Source organism: Heteronotia binoei, chromosome 1 (assembly GCF_032191835.1).
Source record: "Heteronotia binoei isolate CCM8104 ecotype False Entrance Well chromosome 1, APGP_CSIRO_Hbin_v1, whole genome shotgun sequence".
NCBI lineage: Eukaryota > Metazoa > Chordata > Lepidosauria > Squamata > Gekkonidae > Heteronotia > Heteronotia binoei.
Genome location: NC_083223.1, coordinates 207,132,867 through 207,147,890, shown reverse-complemented (window position 1 = coordinate 207,147,890; position 15,024 = coordinate 207,132,867). Strand labels below are relative to the sequence as shown.

Sequence of the window (15,024 nt, the reverse complement as noted above, 5' to 3'; positions counted from 1 at the left end):
TCTTCAGAGCAGTAGTGCTGGACTGCTAATTAGCTTTCAGAAGAGAGAGCGAGAGAGAGATCTTTGTCACAGAACTCTCATATTTATTTTCAGGGATAGGCACAGACCAGAAAATGCTGGTTCAGTTCACGAACAGAACTGGACCGGTTCCCGGAGCAGTTTGCGAACCGAACCACAGCTTGCGAACTGGTCCAGTTTTTAAAAGCCCCACACAGGGCTTCAAGGTTCCAAAATGACAGGTTATCTCCAGATCACTCTCTTCAATGTACCCACCAAGTTTGGTCCACATTGGACTTCAGGGGGCTGAGTTACAGATCCCTAAAAAAGGTCATTCCGTGCAATGCTTTTCAAAGGGATGTCACCTCTGCTGGTTCAGGAGTGACAAAAACTGACCTGGGTGAGCTACAGGCCTTCAACGCACATAATTCCTCCCTCGGGTGATCCTCCACATGGCTCACATGTTACATGCATGTCAGATTTGGGGGGATCCAAGCAGCAGACCAAGCAAGGTGTCTCAGGGAAACTGTTTTGGGGGGAGTTGTCCTGCACCATTTTGAGACACTACAGTGTGGACCTGGTTAAGCTACAAGCATCAGACTCTCAGAGTACCTCCCCGGGAACCACCCACATGGCTGCAGGTGGCTGTGTCTTCCTGGGACCAGCCACCCAGCCCTGGTGACATGATGACTGATTGGAGCCAAACCTTCCATCCTATCTGGGAAGGTGACAGGGACAATCAAGCCTGGCAACCGGAACTCACTGCACAGCTGAGGGAGGGGGCACTGGTGGACTAGCTAAGGGAATGTGTGGAAATATGTGGCAGAGGAGAAAGGATGCTTTTTTGGAGGAGCAAAAAGGGTACCCCACAGCCAGGGAAGAGGGCAGTTGGCCAAGCCCCCCAGAAATCTGTGGATAGTTTGGGTGCCTGAGTGGGAGAGGAGAGAGGAAACCACCCAGGCAGAGACTCAAGCAATGCAGGAAGAAACAAAGTGCTTTTTGGAGGAGCAGAAAGGGGACCCCACAGCCAGCATGCAGAGAAAGGGCGTTTTTCAGAACCCAAAAAAGTGAACAGTCCACCCCCAAATAAAATCAAAAACATGGTTGTTTTTTTTTTAAAAAAATCTATCCATGTTTCCCACTCCTCACCGTAAAGAAAAAGGTGGGGGAAAAAATGTAGCTCTGAGTGCAAGGAAAGGAGAAACAAGAGAGAGGTGATGCTTTTACTCTGACAGTTTGTATAGAGGCCAGGAGATTCAACAGGTTTCTCCACCCACCCCAGTAATCTCACCCCCTCAATCCACCAAAAGACATTCTTTCATGTGCAAGGAGAACAAGACTTGCAAAAACCAGATGCAAACAGAGGACCGGAATGCGCCTCCAGTGATTATACACATTCCCCGCCCCCCCCAACATCCTGAGGAAGTCAGATTGATGCCTGTCATTGGAAATCAGACTTACCTGTCAGCTTCAGACTGTCACTATTGGTCCCTCAATGACTGGAAATATCCCACCCATACCCACTTTTCAGTGCAAAACTCCATGGGTGGAGTTTCTTTGCCAAGAGTGCACAAGAGGTTCCGAACCAGGCTGAAAGTTCGGAGACTTCCTGGTCTGAACATGTGACTTTCGAACCAAACTATCTGAAACTCGAACAAGGTAAAGTCCGGGCCAGATTTTGTTCAGTGTTTGGGTCTGTGCCCATCCCTATTTATTTTGATCATCAGATGTTTGAGAGCCGCAAGACATAAATGTCAGATGCTTGAGAGCTGCAAGACAGGAAAGAAGGAATGAAGGCAGGCAGGCAGGCAAATAGAAGGGAGGAGGAATGGAGAGGTGGAAAGAAAGCGACTGCAACTTTAAATGCATTCTCCAAGCCTCCAGCTGGCTTGGTGCAGAAAAGTGGTTTAAAGAGACAAATGTCCTCTCCAAAGCTGGCCGTTGAGGTAATGGGGGCTTTGAGGGCCACATAATATGTGTGAAAGAGCCACATGTGGCTCCTGAGCTTCAGTATGGCCACCCCTGATCTTGGGGGTCTTTATTCAGTCCTCGAGGTGATTACCCGCCCTGAGCCTGCTTTGGCGGGGAGGGCAGGATATAAATCCAATTAATAAATAAATAAGAATAAATAAAATTATGACTGTTCCGAGAGTCAGAACCGCTTTGGCATTTGCATAGCAACTAGGATCTGCTATTGCAGTAACACCTAGATTGTGAAGGCCATGAGCTGCCTCCTAAACTCTCCAGGGACCTGCACTTTGGGGGGCCACGTGACCTTTGGTGTGTGTCCACTGCAACAGTAACTGAACCAAGATTGTCAGGCAGCTCTTGGAAATGGGAAAAGTGAGGTCTACAGTTATCTCCTTATTCTTCCTCTTATGTGGTCAAGGAGAGTTCATTTTATCCTGATTAATTCAGATGCTGATGCAAATAGAATTGTTATTGCTTTAACAGAATAAGGTTTGCTTGCAGCAGAGGAGGCAAACAGTTCCATGTGGATAGAAGCCTGTAGTGTAGTAGCTGCAGAGTTGTTGTTTCCCCCCCTTTTTTAATATTCTGTTTGCAGTAACGGTGAACAGAGCATCTAAAATAAGCACTTTCACATTGCAACAAACACATCATCATTTGCTTAAAAAGAGTTATAATTACAGTTGACGAAGCATGGCCACCATAAAAATGCATTAGTTTAGCTTGACACATTAATTACCTGTTTTTGCAGATGTTTTTATATATTGTTGTGCGAACAGTTTACAAAATAATTACAGGAAAGTCATATGGAAAACAAGCTAAGGGGGTGGATTCTCGCCTAAATATTTTCATTCATGTGAATTTGTGCGAGGCACAGCTGCTGTATAGCAAATGGGGAGAGAGCGAGATAGAAAGAGAGAGAGGAGGAATCTCGAAGGGTTTTTATTTGAAGGTCTGTCATCAGCATTATCACACTTTTTATATCTTCCTTCAGAGGAGTATAGTTTTTAAACATTTAAATGACATTGCTCTTTAAAAAAAAGATCTGATTTACATGAAAAGTTTTGGTCTTTATCGAATGAAAGACAAATATCTTCTGGTATTTAGGAAAACATCTGAATAGAAAATGAATTTTTTTTTGAAGCAGAATGACCTTGCGTGATCTATTATAGAGAATAATTAAGGGCTTCAATGCAGTTAACACTTGTGTTCCTCTTTTCTTTTTTCTAAATTTTCCAAGTTTGAAAATCTCAAGATGTGTATTTAGGGCCACTTCATGGGCTTACATGTCCTGTTGAAGATCTCATGTGTTGGAAGTATGAATTTTAAAATTTAAAACAATTAAACATTTCTGTGCCTGTGGTATATGATATTTATGTGGAGAATGAGAATTTTCTTTGTCTCCATTATATCACAAACAGTAGTTATCAATAGATCTCCTTTTCAATTAAGATTGTCTTGAGCTATAGGAATTATACATGAATTTATTTAGGAATTAAAAACCTTGGCTTCTTAATGCAAGTATTTTATGTATTTTGTATGTAATATTCAAATATATTACTTGAAAATAAACTATTGCACTGTGGTGTGTGTATGTGTGTGATAGAAATGTCAAAAGGGAATGTCCCAAGTTTGATTAGAGATGGATTTTTATAATCCTGGACAATTTTTGTGATGCCTGAAAACAGAAGCAAACATGAGTATGTCTTCTATTGAGACAATGTTTGCTATTCTGACTGGCAGTAATTTCCCAGGGTTTCAGGCAAATGTCTTCAGCTTTCTCTACTCTCTGATCCTTCTCAACTGGAGCTGCCAAGCATTGAATCTTCTGCATGCAAAGCAGATGCTCTGCTTCCACAACTCCTTCCTTAATATTCGTGTTTCAAAATTTAGGAATCATTTAAAAAATGTCTGTGTCTGTATGTAGTGGTTGATATTTATGTAGTAATAGAATGAGAGACATTTCTTTGTTTTAATGATGTTACAAGCTATAGTTATCAGTAGTCTTTCTGTCTGTCTTTTGCTTAAGACTGCCTTGAGTGCTGGAAGAATTGTACTTATTTACATCTGAATAGCTAGGAATAGATATCTATTTTCCTCAGAACCCCTTATCCCCTAGGGCAGAGATCACTGGGAGGCGGCAGGCTGGAAGGTTCCATTCTGCCACTGAAAAATTAAGTTTGAATCTAGCCCGTAGAGAGCATTTTACTATTATGATAAAATGGCATTAGCTTTATAAAAATGTGGGAATCATCGTGGGTTTGTTGGTGATGACTTATATTGTTTACCAATTTGTCTCTGGGCAGTAGCCACATTTCAAAGTGATACTGTTGATGTTTCAATGCCCAGGTAACCCCTTTAACTGTCTTCTTCTGGTACAAAGTTGTTTTTCATCAAGATCTTCCAGAGAGGCCTTTCTCTAGGTACCCTCTATCTTCTGAGGTGTGTAAAATATATTGTATTGATCTCTATTTTATCTGTCCTTCAGATTTGTCTAATGCCTGGGTACCAGATGAAGAACCTGTTATTTCATTTTGGTGTGGTTTCAGTTGTAGTTGTGTTTTCTTCCCTAATCACAATTTTTTGTGCTTTTTCTTGGATTGGTTAGTTTCTTTATGCTCTCTTCCCCCCATGAAATTGTTACTGCTTTAGGGTTACTGGACTCAAGGTGGGTCCTAGAGGTCCCCCAGAAGTACAACAGAGCTCTAGACTACAGAGATCAGTTCCTCTGGAGGAAATAACTTTGGAGACTGGACTGCATGTAGTCACATCACCCTTGAACTTACTGACCTCCCCAAACTCTGCACCCCACCAAAAAAATCTCCAGGAAATTCTCAAGCCAGAGTTGACAACCCTATTGTACTGCATATAATCATTCTAGTTGCCCTTCTCTGGACTTTCTCCAATGTTATAATATCCCTTTAGCATTGAAGAAAGTCCAGAGAAGGGCAACTAGAATGATTAAAGGGCTGGAGCACTTTCCCTATGAAGAAAGGTTGAAACGCTTGGGACTCTTTAGCTTGGAGAAACGTCGACTGCGGGGTGACATGATAGAGGTTTACAAGATAATGCATGGGATGGAGAAAGTAGAGAAAGAAGTACTTTTCTCCCTTTCTCACAATACAAGAACTCGTGGGCATTTGATGAAATTGCTGAGCAGACAGGTTAAAACGGATAAAAGGAAGTACTTCTTCACCCAAAGGGTGATTAACATGTGGAATTCACTGCCACAGGAGGTGGTGGCGGCCACAAGTATAGCCACCTTCAAGAAGGGTCTAGATAAAAATATGGAGCACAGGTCCATCAGTGGCTATTAGCCACAGTGTATGTGTGTATATAAAATTTTTTGCCACTGTGTGACACAGAGTGTTGGACTTGATGGGCCGTTGGCCTGATCCTACATGGCTTCTCTTATGTTCTTATTTTGTTTATAACATTAACATTGCAAAGATTCATTCTATTTAGTTTTAGTGTAATTGGTTAATAATAAAGCTTATTTGGTGTTGTTTTTTATACTGTAAACTACTTTGAATGTGAGGAGAAGTGAAAATATTTTTACAGCACTATCTTTAGTCATTTATTTACACACACTGTCTAGTTTGGGGGAACATTTTCCATGTAGGCTTGTCTGGAGTATTCTGCAGGATTCAGGGGCATATTCTAAAGGCAGATGATCTATTTGTGTAGGGCACTGGTCAGGCTTGTTGGAACTCACCATCATGCCATGTGAACTGTGAGTGTATCTGTGCTCTACCCTGTACTCTCCTAGTGAGCACAATCTGAAAGGGATGAGCTATAGTTGGATGGGCAAACTCAAGGAACATTTGCCATTTAGGAATCCTTAATAAGCTTCCAGTGTACCACAGCATTATCTGAAACACATTTTCTAAGCCACTGACTTAACCTACGATACACTTAGAAGGGAAAAAGGGTTGAATATCGCTTGTAACAGTATTCTGTTATGCCACTTAGGAGAACCGAGTCCAACCCGTCGTGAAGCAGTGAAGAGAAAAACCTCAGAATATCTGATGAGAGCAGAAAAAATTTCCAGCCTTTATTGTAGACCCTCATCAGAAGATGGATCAGTTTGTGGGGTAGGTTCCCAAAATAATTAGAGCTTTCTGGGGTTTTCTGTGTATCTCTATGTGCTTCCCCAATAGGAAATTCAAGCAGCTGATGAGTAACAAAAGCTGAATGAATTTTGCAAATTAAGCAAGAATGTACAAATATGGATCAAAGATCTCCATAGCACTGCACTTCCATTTGAACTCATGCCCCAACCTCATGGATACTTACGATGATGAAAGAATCACAGATACTTTTTCTATAAAAAGTATGGATGTCAGATCACAGGCTTCCTTATGTCTATCTAGCTTGGTCCACAGCTAATCATTTATGAAACTGGAATTCTTTTTTTGTGCTTGGAATTCAGGCTGAAGATAGCCTTTAACAAATCTTGCCTTTGCCCTTCCCCAACAAAAAATTCCCCGAGGACCTTTCTGTTCTTAGCTTAGAAGTCTTTTGCTGCAGTCACACGAAACTGTGTGTGATTGTGGATGACTGCTCTCATGTAGCAAACATTAAAAGTTCCAAACTTCCTGTCTGTCTACATTTGTATCACAGAAGGACACAAAAGGGCAAATGAGTCTTTCATCTTACTTTGAACAACCCTAAGAATAGTTGAAGGCAGCTAGTTGCTGTGAATTCGGAAAGGGGAAAAAATTAATCCTCATACTGAATAGCAATTACTTTTTTCTTTCTGAGTTTTCAGGTGAAAAAAAAATGAAAAAAGAAATGTCTTCTCCAGTAGTCCTCAGATAGGATTTTGAGATAAGACCATGTATCCTAAGGTGGCTGCTTGCTGGTTGATAAATTTCTGGTCAATGCATAGTGTTCCCCAGCATTCTCTGGAACACAATTTCTAAGCTGCTGAGTTAACCTACGATACAATTAGAAGGGAAAAAGGGCTGAATATGTGTGTGTATGTGTGGGGGGAGCATTTACCCCAATCCTATTAATTCCACACACCCTGATTTCTTAAGCTTTCCAGGTGGCACAGCCATAACTTGGAATGGGATTGGGAAATGCCCCATTTTCTCATGAGGCTTGGGGATGGAGAAGCAAAAAATACTCTTCATGTGTGCTGTACTGCCCAGGTTTGCTCAGGAGAAAAATGCAACCAGAAAAAGTGTCAGAATCGCAACCTGTTCCCTGGGCTTTTGACTTCAGCCTTTGAGATGGGGGATAGGGTTAGCCCCCTCTCAATTTTCCTTTCCATGCCCAGGTATATGAATACCACACTTGCAGAGAATTTGTTTTAGACAAACTCTTTAGAATTCAGGGGTGCACTGCAAAGGCATTTGGGAGATTATTCTATCTATATAAAGAATTCTATAATGTAACTAAATTTGACTATATAGCAACAAAATCACTGCATGATCCATGATTGGCTGTGTTGACCCTTGTAAATAACTGGAAACAATGGGGCAGGCAAGATGACATCCTGAACAGATACTCTGATATGATGCTTTTGTTTATATTGTGGTTTTAAGTCATTTATTTTATTCTGAGTACTAAATTTAACAAAGTGCAGTTGGTCTGAGGTCTGAAGATGACAGGGAGAGAATTATAGCCTTTCCCAGCCTGTAAAGTCTCAAGGGCTACTTGATTTGAACTGGAAACAACAGCAACACAAACAGGCCTGAATCAAGTGAATATTCTCAAAACAGAAGAATTTTTTGAATAATTTCTGCCTGTCTGACTACTTCTGTCTTGCAAATTAACATGTGGGAATATTTAACTCACCTTTACACTAGATTCAGGTGGGTAGCTGTGCTGGTTTGAAGCAACAGAATAAAGTTAGAGTCCAGTGGCATCTTTAAGAGAAACAAAGCTTTATTCAAGGTATGAGCTTTTGTGTGCACGCACACTTTCTCTGATATAAAGAAATGGAAGAAAAGTATTCAAACATACAGACAGAAGCTGAAAGCAAATTAGCATATAACATGATGAAGATATTTTACGATATGCAGAGACAAAAGAGGAATAACAATTTATAGGGTCAACAGCTGTATGGAATTAATTAGGTGGGAACAGCAACTGAAGCAATAAATGTGTCAAGTCAGGAGATAGATGTGTAAGAGAAATTTCTAACTGTGGGAAGGATAAATGGACACAAATCTGACATCAGTAATCACAAGACTGAGAAACCTGTAGAACACTAACTTCCCAGAACGTTAAATGGGTGACCTCAAAGTAGCTGTTCTATTGCAAAAGCACTTCAGGAACCGAATGGAAAGGGAAATTGGTATCTTATCTCATTATGTATGCTAAACTCATTCTCACCAAGGACTATACATCCTCTGTATTTTATACATTCATTTTCTTTTGAGGGGTGAGGGATAATATATTGGAATAGCATTTGTAATGCAATGCAATATACAGGAATAGATTTTTCTGATATATCATCTCTATGGAACAATATATTGGTATAGTATTTAGAACAACTTATAGTGATCGTAATGCAATGCAATGAAAATTGAAATGTATTTCCCTACATAATCCCAACAAAAGAGGAAAAAATGCTGTTCGTTATCTTCACACATGAGCGGAGACAAATGGAGGTTTGCAAAGAAGTCTCAGTTTGCTTCCCACAATTAGAAAGGATTCTCTTACATATTTATCTCCTATTCTGACATATTTATTGCTTTATCTGTTGTTCCCCCTTAATTAAATCCATACAGTTGTTGATCCTATACACTTAACTTGTTATTCTTGTTTTGTCTCTGCATATCTTCAAATATCTTCATCATGTTGTATGCTAATTTGCTGTTCAGCCTCTGTCTATACATTTGAATGGTTTTCCTCCATTTCATTATATCTGAACGAAGTGTAGGTGCACACAAAAGCTAGTACCTTGAATAAAACTTCATTGCTCTTAAAGGTGCCATGGAACTCTAACTTTATTCTATCACCTTTACATTAAACCATTAATCATGTTGTGTACTTGCTGGGTTGCATTTTGCCAGCTTTTCTGCTTGATCCTGCCTAATTTTCCTGTTCACCGCAGCTCCCATAGCTTTTTCTTCACATGGATCCATAATCACAAACATAGCCTTTTCAGTGATCAAAAGGGGCCTTCTCTCCCACTTTTGCCAATACAATTCTGATAAGAGAAAAAAAAAATAGCTCAGAAGATTGTATGCTGTCATTTTTTGAATCTTGTGTATCATCCAGTGCTATTTTTTAACCTAAAGGGCTAGCAAAAATATGCAGAGGTTTGGTGGTATCTTGCAGACTAAAATAGCAAGGGTGCTAGAATAAAATGTTGTTAGTATTTGAAATGCCACAATATTTCTGTTTTTATAACGTGTGTTGCAAAGTAATTTTCCTTCCTTCCTTCCTTCCTTCCTTCCTTCCTTCCTTCCTTCCTTCCTTCCTTCCTTCCTTCCTTCCTTCCTTCCTTCCTTCCTTCCTTCCTTCCTTCCTTCCTTCCTTCCTTCCCCCCTCCCTCCCTCTTGCATTTTCAAGGAATGGAAGCCATACTTGGTACTGAATGTTTTGTCAATTTGTAAAACATTAGAGCTTCCCATGCTTTAGCAAATCATACTGCTAGTTATGCTTTCTTTCTGTTTCCGTATATATTATTATATATTCCCCCTCTTCCACTTGAATTGTAACTGATAACAAGTTCTAATAAAATGTGGATATTTGATCTAGGGTTGCCATCCCCTTTATTGGGACAGGGGTTCCCCCAATTTTGAGGGCTCCAATCCACTGCCAGCCTGCTGGCCAGAGGGGGAAATAGCCCTCTTCATCATTGGCATTGCCGGTGCAATGACATCACCCAGTAGTGACGTCATTGTGTTGCCAATGTTGTGTGTGTATGGGGGGTTGATTCTTTAGATTTTGACCAAACTCTATGGTTTTGAGGACAAAAAAACCCATAGAATTTTGCCTCAAAATTAAGAGTATTGCTTCCCGATGTCAGCAATACAACGATGTCACTTCCAGACAGAAGATCTCGATGAGGGCCTGGGAGCCCCCTGCTGGAACAGAAGTAAGACCTGGCAACCCTAATCGATCTTGAATTTGGTGATTATTAACTGCATCCCCAGTTGGGTGGCATGCCTACCATAATCAGAGGGTGGATTCATGTTCTATTGATCTATTCTACTTGCTTTTATCATGAATTGTGACCCAAGCATACCTCATTGGAAGCAAGTTCCATTTTAAGGAATGGAACATACTCCCTTCTAAATTTAGTTATAGTCAACAATCTACCATGCCATTATTATTATTATTTTTAAGTCAGATGACTCTGAAGTTCACATTATTCTTTTTGCCCTTTGTATAAGGATTTTTGGTATAAGTATCCTAAGGAACTGCACAGGACACTTCCTGTTTAAACTTTTTGTTGTTCTATTTTTATTTTTCTTCCTTCAAAACCTGAGCAATGGGTATGGGTGGGGGGTTTGGGAATGGTTCCAAGTTTCTCTGTACAAAGAGCTGGGAAATAGTCTAAATATTTCTTAGATATTAATATTCCTTTTGCTATATTTTTGCTTTCAGTATCCCTGCGATTTATTTACTATCAACTTCATTTTTTATTTTCCATTTTTTTGCATTAAGGACAAACAGCAAACTTCTTTCATCTTCTCTCTCTGATTTATGATAAATTTAGTTTCCTTCAGCCCGGCATTTGCTCCAGCAGGCAGTCTTCCTTCAAGTACCACCCTGATTGATGTTGTAATCTTTGATATCTTCCATTAGCCTCCAGGATCACTAAGTTCAAGGCCCTCTTGGAACCTAAGGAGCCCTGCCGAGGAACTGAAGGCCTTTAGAGTTCTTGGGGTGATTGACAAGGTAATTCTTCAGTGTCTCTTCAAGAGTTCAGTCATAAATCGACTGCATGCTGACATTCTGTCTTTGAAGCTGCGGATCTTAAGGATATGAAACAAAGGGGGAAAATGACTCAAATGCATCTGCACTTTAAAATAACAAAAGTAGAAGGAAAAAAAGGCTTTTATCTAAGCAATTCATGTAAGGTCATGCAAAATATATTTGAGCTAAGGAAATAAGGCACGTGTTTGGTGCCATTCTGTGAGAAAGCACCTAGTTTTGAAAAATAAGTGTCCTGATTACAGCTCTGTAGAGAGAGTGTGCCACTAAGTTGCCAAGGTAGTCAGATGAATGGCCATTTTGGAATAATGTGAGATAGGAAATTAGGTGGTATGTCCCATAAGAAAGGGGGCACCTTGTCAAGTGTTATTGCAGATAACAATAGGTTCTTAATAGTGAGTTATCCTGAATATAGTTTCTCTTCTTAAGTCCACTGAAGTCACTGAGCTTTGCTTAAAATCACACTCTAAGCCAGGGGTGTCAAACTGATTTGCTATGAAGGATGGATCTGACACAAATGAGATCTTGTTGGTCCAGGCCATGTGTGTCATAAAATGTAATATCAGGTAGCAGAGATATAAACTTTATAAAGGACACAGACAAACACAATTAAAGAATTTTTTAAAACTTAAAATATGCTTAAAACATTAGCATTCTTGCAATATTTTGTTTATTTAACAGTCTCTGATAACTGACACCTCTTGCTCTGAATTATTGCATCAAAATCTCGAGAGTGTCTGTGCTGTAGCAATCTTTAGTAGGCTGTTCAGGTGTTGTTCAAGTGTGTATCTGTAAGTTGCAGACCTACTTTTGTTTTATTGACATCCATTACAGAAATCTCATGGTCAATGCTTTGAGACTAAGACCCTGAGGAAAACATGAAATGGCTGGGCATTGTGAATTTTTGTACATAAGTTGCTTCATGTGTTGGTCAGCCAACGGAGAAAATAGAGGCTTTGCTCTGTAGATCCTGTGTGATTGAGCAAGCATGTAAAGCAAGCTGTGATGCAGAATGAAACGAGAGGGAGAAGGAAGCAGTGAGTTGCTCGAGGGCCTGATAGGAGCCTTTCAGGGGCCTGATCTGGCCTTCAGGCTGCATGATTGACACCCCTGCTGTAAGTGTACATATTGTATTATCTTTATTTATTATTTATTCATTTTATATCCTGCACCTTTCCCCAGCAAGCAAGGCTCAGGCAGCTTTGGACTTGGATTGGTCTATGACTTAAGGAATTGTTCAGAACATTAAACCATGGATTTCTTTCTTTCCCCTCACCTTTTTTACCCCAGTGTATCTACATTAATCTCTTTATCAGTGTAATTTTATTGTCAGGTCAATGACAAACTATTAGCCCAGTTGGGCAGGTAGGTTTAAGTTGCTCTAGTTTTAAGGACTAAAAGGAGGCAAGAAAAAAGTACGACCATTAGTTCATTTGCTGACCTCTCACTTGACCCCTAATTCATGTTCATGAGCACTAATGGTCTTTTTCTTGTATGAAGTTCCATAACAAATAATTCTGTTAAGGACTCCTATGGAAGAGTGTGTTGCAACGAGAAAAGTTGTAAGAGGCCATAGTTGCACACCCTTTAGTGTCCTCATTTACTTTGCCTCTATACTGGCAAGTTCCAGTGGCTGCAAAAAAACTATTCTCCACCAACACAATGGATAGAGTTTTATCATGTGACTGAGGACAGCTTGTGGTTTTGCTCTTTCAACCCTAGGCAAGAAGGCAACATAATGGGGAAACAAATATACAACTTTTGTGGTGTTGGTAGGGTAAGGTAAGATACTATGTGAAAAACAAAGAGATATGGAGAGAAGGTGCTTCTCAACACCAAGAAATTAAAGACTCAGGGGAGGGAGCTAGATATCTACTCCTCCTCCTCCTTTTTTTGCAAGCTTATGTAAAACGCGTGCAAATCCCAAGATAATTTCTGCTTGCTGTGAGTAAACAATAATGAACCAGATGTGGCTCTTGTAAGCATAATTGAGAGACCAAAAGAAATACTGCTATTAAAGGGGGTGTTCTGACTTAATATTGTCAATTAGTTATTGACTTACCAAGTAAAATTTTGGAGGCACGATAATGAAACAATGGTGGTTGAAATTGTAAAGCTCTTTTATTCATTTGGCATCTAATTCCCCAAATTTTTGGAGCTCCCTATGTGTTCTTCCTGGTGAGATGACATCACATTAACGCCTGCTTTAAAGTCTGAGACTGATTTTCCTTAAGGCTGTAGTGGGCCACTGGAGTGCTGAGGGAGACATATCTGGTTCAGTGTTGGTTTACCTCGTAGAGCAATCTTAGAGAAACAACTCTAAGGATAACAATATTGCCTTTCTTTGCAGGGCCATAAGAGCGGATGAGATTATGTACATTACATACATTAAGCATGTGGGCCATGTAAGAAAAATAGTATTGAAATATTTATGTGTGTTAGATTTATTCATTAGCAAATTTATGCAGTGTTTCATACGATCTAAGTGGCTTTCAGAGAACGACAACATACAATAAAATATATGTAATTTACATACTCCCACCCTGCAACATACTATACTATATATGGGAATATCACTTACATATATCCATAATCAAGGTTAACAAATGCCTAAATTCCAGCCCTCCCCCAAATGACAATGCATCATTCTCAAGACATACCATTTTCAAAGAGCTCTAATGGTTATTCGGTATAAGAGAGAGCCCAGTTCAGCAGCCCTTGAAAAGTGAACAGCTTTTCATGTTTGACAGAATGCTAGTAACAGTAGGGCTCTCCACACCCTTTCCAATTAGTCATTCCATAGAATGGACAGGGAGCAGTGATAGAAGCAGTTGAAGTCCTACCTGTTGTGGTATGTGCCACTCTGGCCAATGGAACGGAAGTTAGGAACATTGGTGCACAAATTCATACAGGGAGAAGGAATCCTTGTGGGCATCCAAGTCATAAAGGTAAGAACCATAGCTTTGGATTGAGCCACGAAGCAATGTGGTAAACTGGGAAGTTTTTTCAGTAGTAGCATAGTATGATCCTAGTGGTTTACCCTCATGAAAAAATGAGCTGCTCCATGTTACACATCCTTCTATCAATCAAAGTGGCCAGACCAGCCAAGTCTAGAGTAGTAGGTAACTCACAGCCTAGATGTAAAGAACATCTAAAATATGAAAATGTGTCTTGATTATCTCTATATCAACCCATTTTCAGCAAGATATTTCATGTGGTGGCCTGGTCTTACAGCTTTTTGAAATTATACCGTTTGCAGAACAATTCTTGTAACTGACATGTTGCTCTTCTTCCATGATGCTGCTGAAGTTCCCTGTTCCTAATGTATGTTGATCTAGCTTCAGCCATTGAGAGGCTGGTGTGCCTGGTGTTCATGTGTCACAATTGTGTCACAATTGAAGTTGGCCATTACAAGGAAGGAGCTGTTTATGCTTGGCTGAGAAGAATGGAAGGAACTGGTGGCTACTTGTTCATTTCTCCTAATTGTAGTCCCACAGTTGGTTTGGATGCTCATCCCTAGTCAGATCAGCACTCCACAATAAACTTCTAAGCTGGGAAGGAGTGTTCTTTGTTAAGTAGCTAAAGTACACCCAGAGCTCTCCTGCCAACATATGGGCACATCTGGGCCAACATATATGGTAGTTCTCTTGCCTTGAGTTTGAGATTCTAAGAATAATAAAATCTCTTTTTCTGTTGTGATGCATAAATTAAATTTGCAGTACTAAGAGACCTTTCAGTAATATCTGGCTGCCTGAATGACAAACTTCTTGAGCCTGAGCACTTAGATCTGAGTCAATTTAGGTCCATTTTCTTCAGTGGCGCTAGGTCAGGCTTGTATGTCAGTATTTTCCCTTTCATCTGCCTGTATCTGCTACTGAGGGTCTCTCATCTGGTCTGGTGTTTCTTTCTTTGCATATTAATGAAAAAGCCTAGACAGAAAGAGCAACTTGATTGGCTGATGATAGCTTTCAGCTGTGTGTATTGTATAAATCTGTAAGATGATGGGACAGTCTGGGAATTACTTAACCTCCCAATCCATCACCAAGAGGAGTGGAGCAGATAGCTCTAGGTCTTGGGGGTTCATCCATTGCTGGAATACAAAACAAATATTTAGACAGGGCTGGACTGCTTCAGCTGATGAATTTGAGATGCGGTTGG

General features: G+C 40.1%; 1 protein-coding gene across 2 annotated transcripts in view; it reads left to right on the top strand.

Annotated features, from left to right (window-relative positions):
- Nucleotides 1-15,024, top strand: part of RPS6KC1 (ribosomal protein S6 kinase C1) — a 115,349-nt gene that overhangs the window by 38,760 nt on the left and 61,565 nt on the right. For both annotated transcript variants that reach the window (XM_060246898.1, XM_060246909.1), the window contains 2 exons: nt 5,938-6,059; nt 10,738-10,830. In XM_060246898.1, the coding sequence (XP_060102881.1) occupies nt 5,938-6,059; nt 10,738-10,830 (215 nt within the window). The remainder of the gene's footprint in view (nt 1-5,937; nt 6,060-10,737; nt 10,831-15,024) is intronic.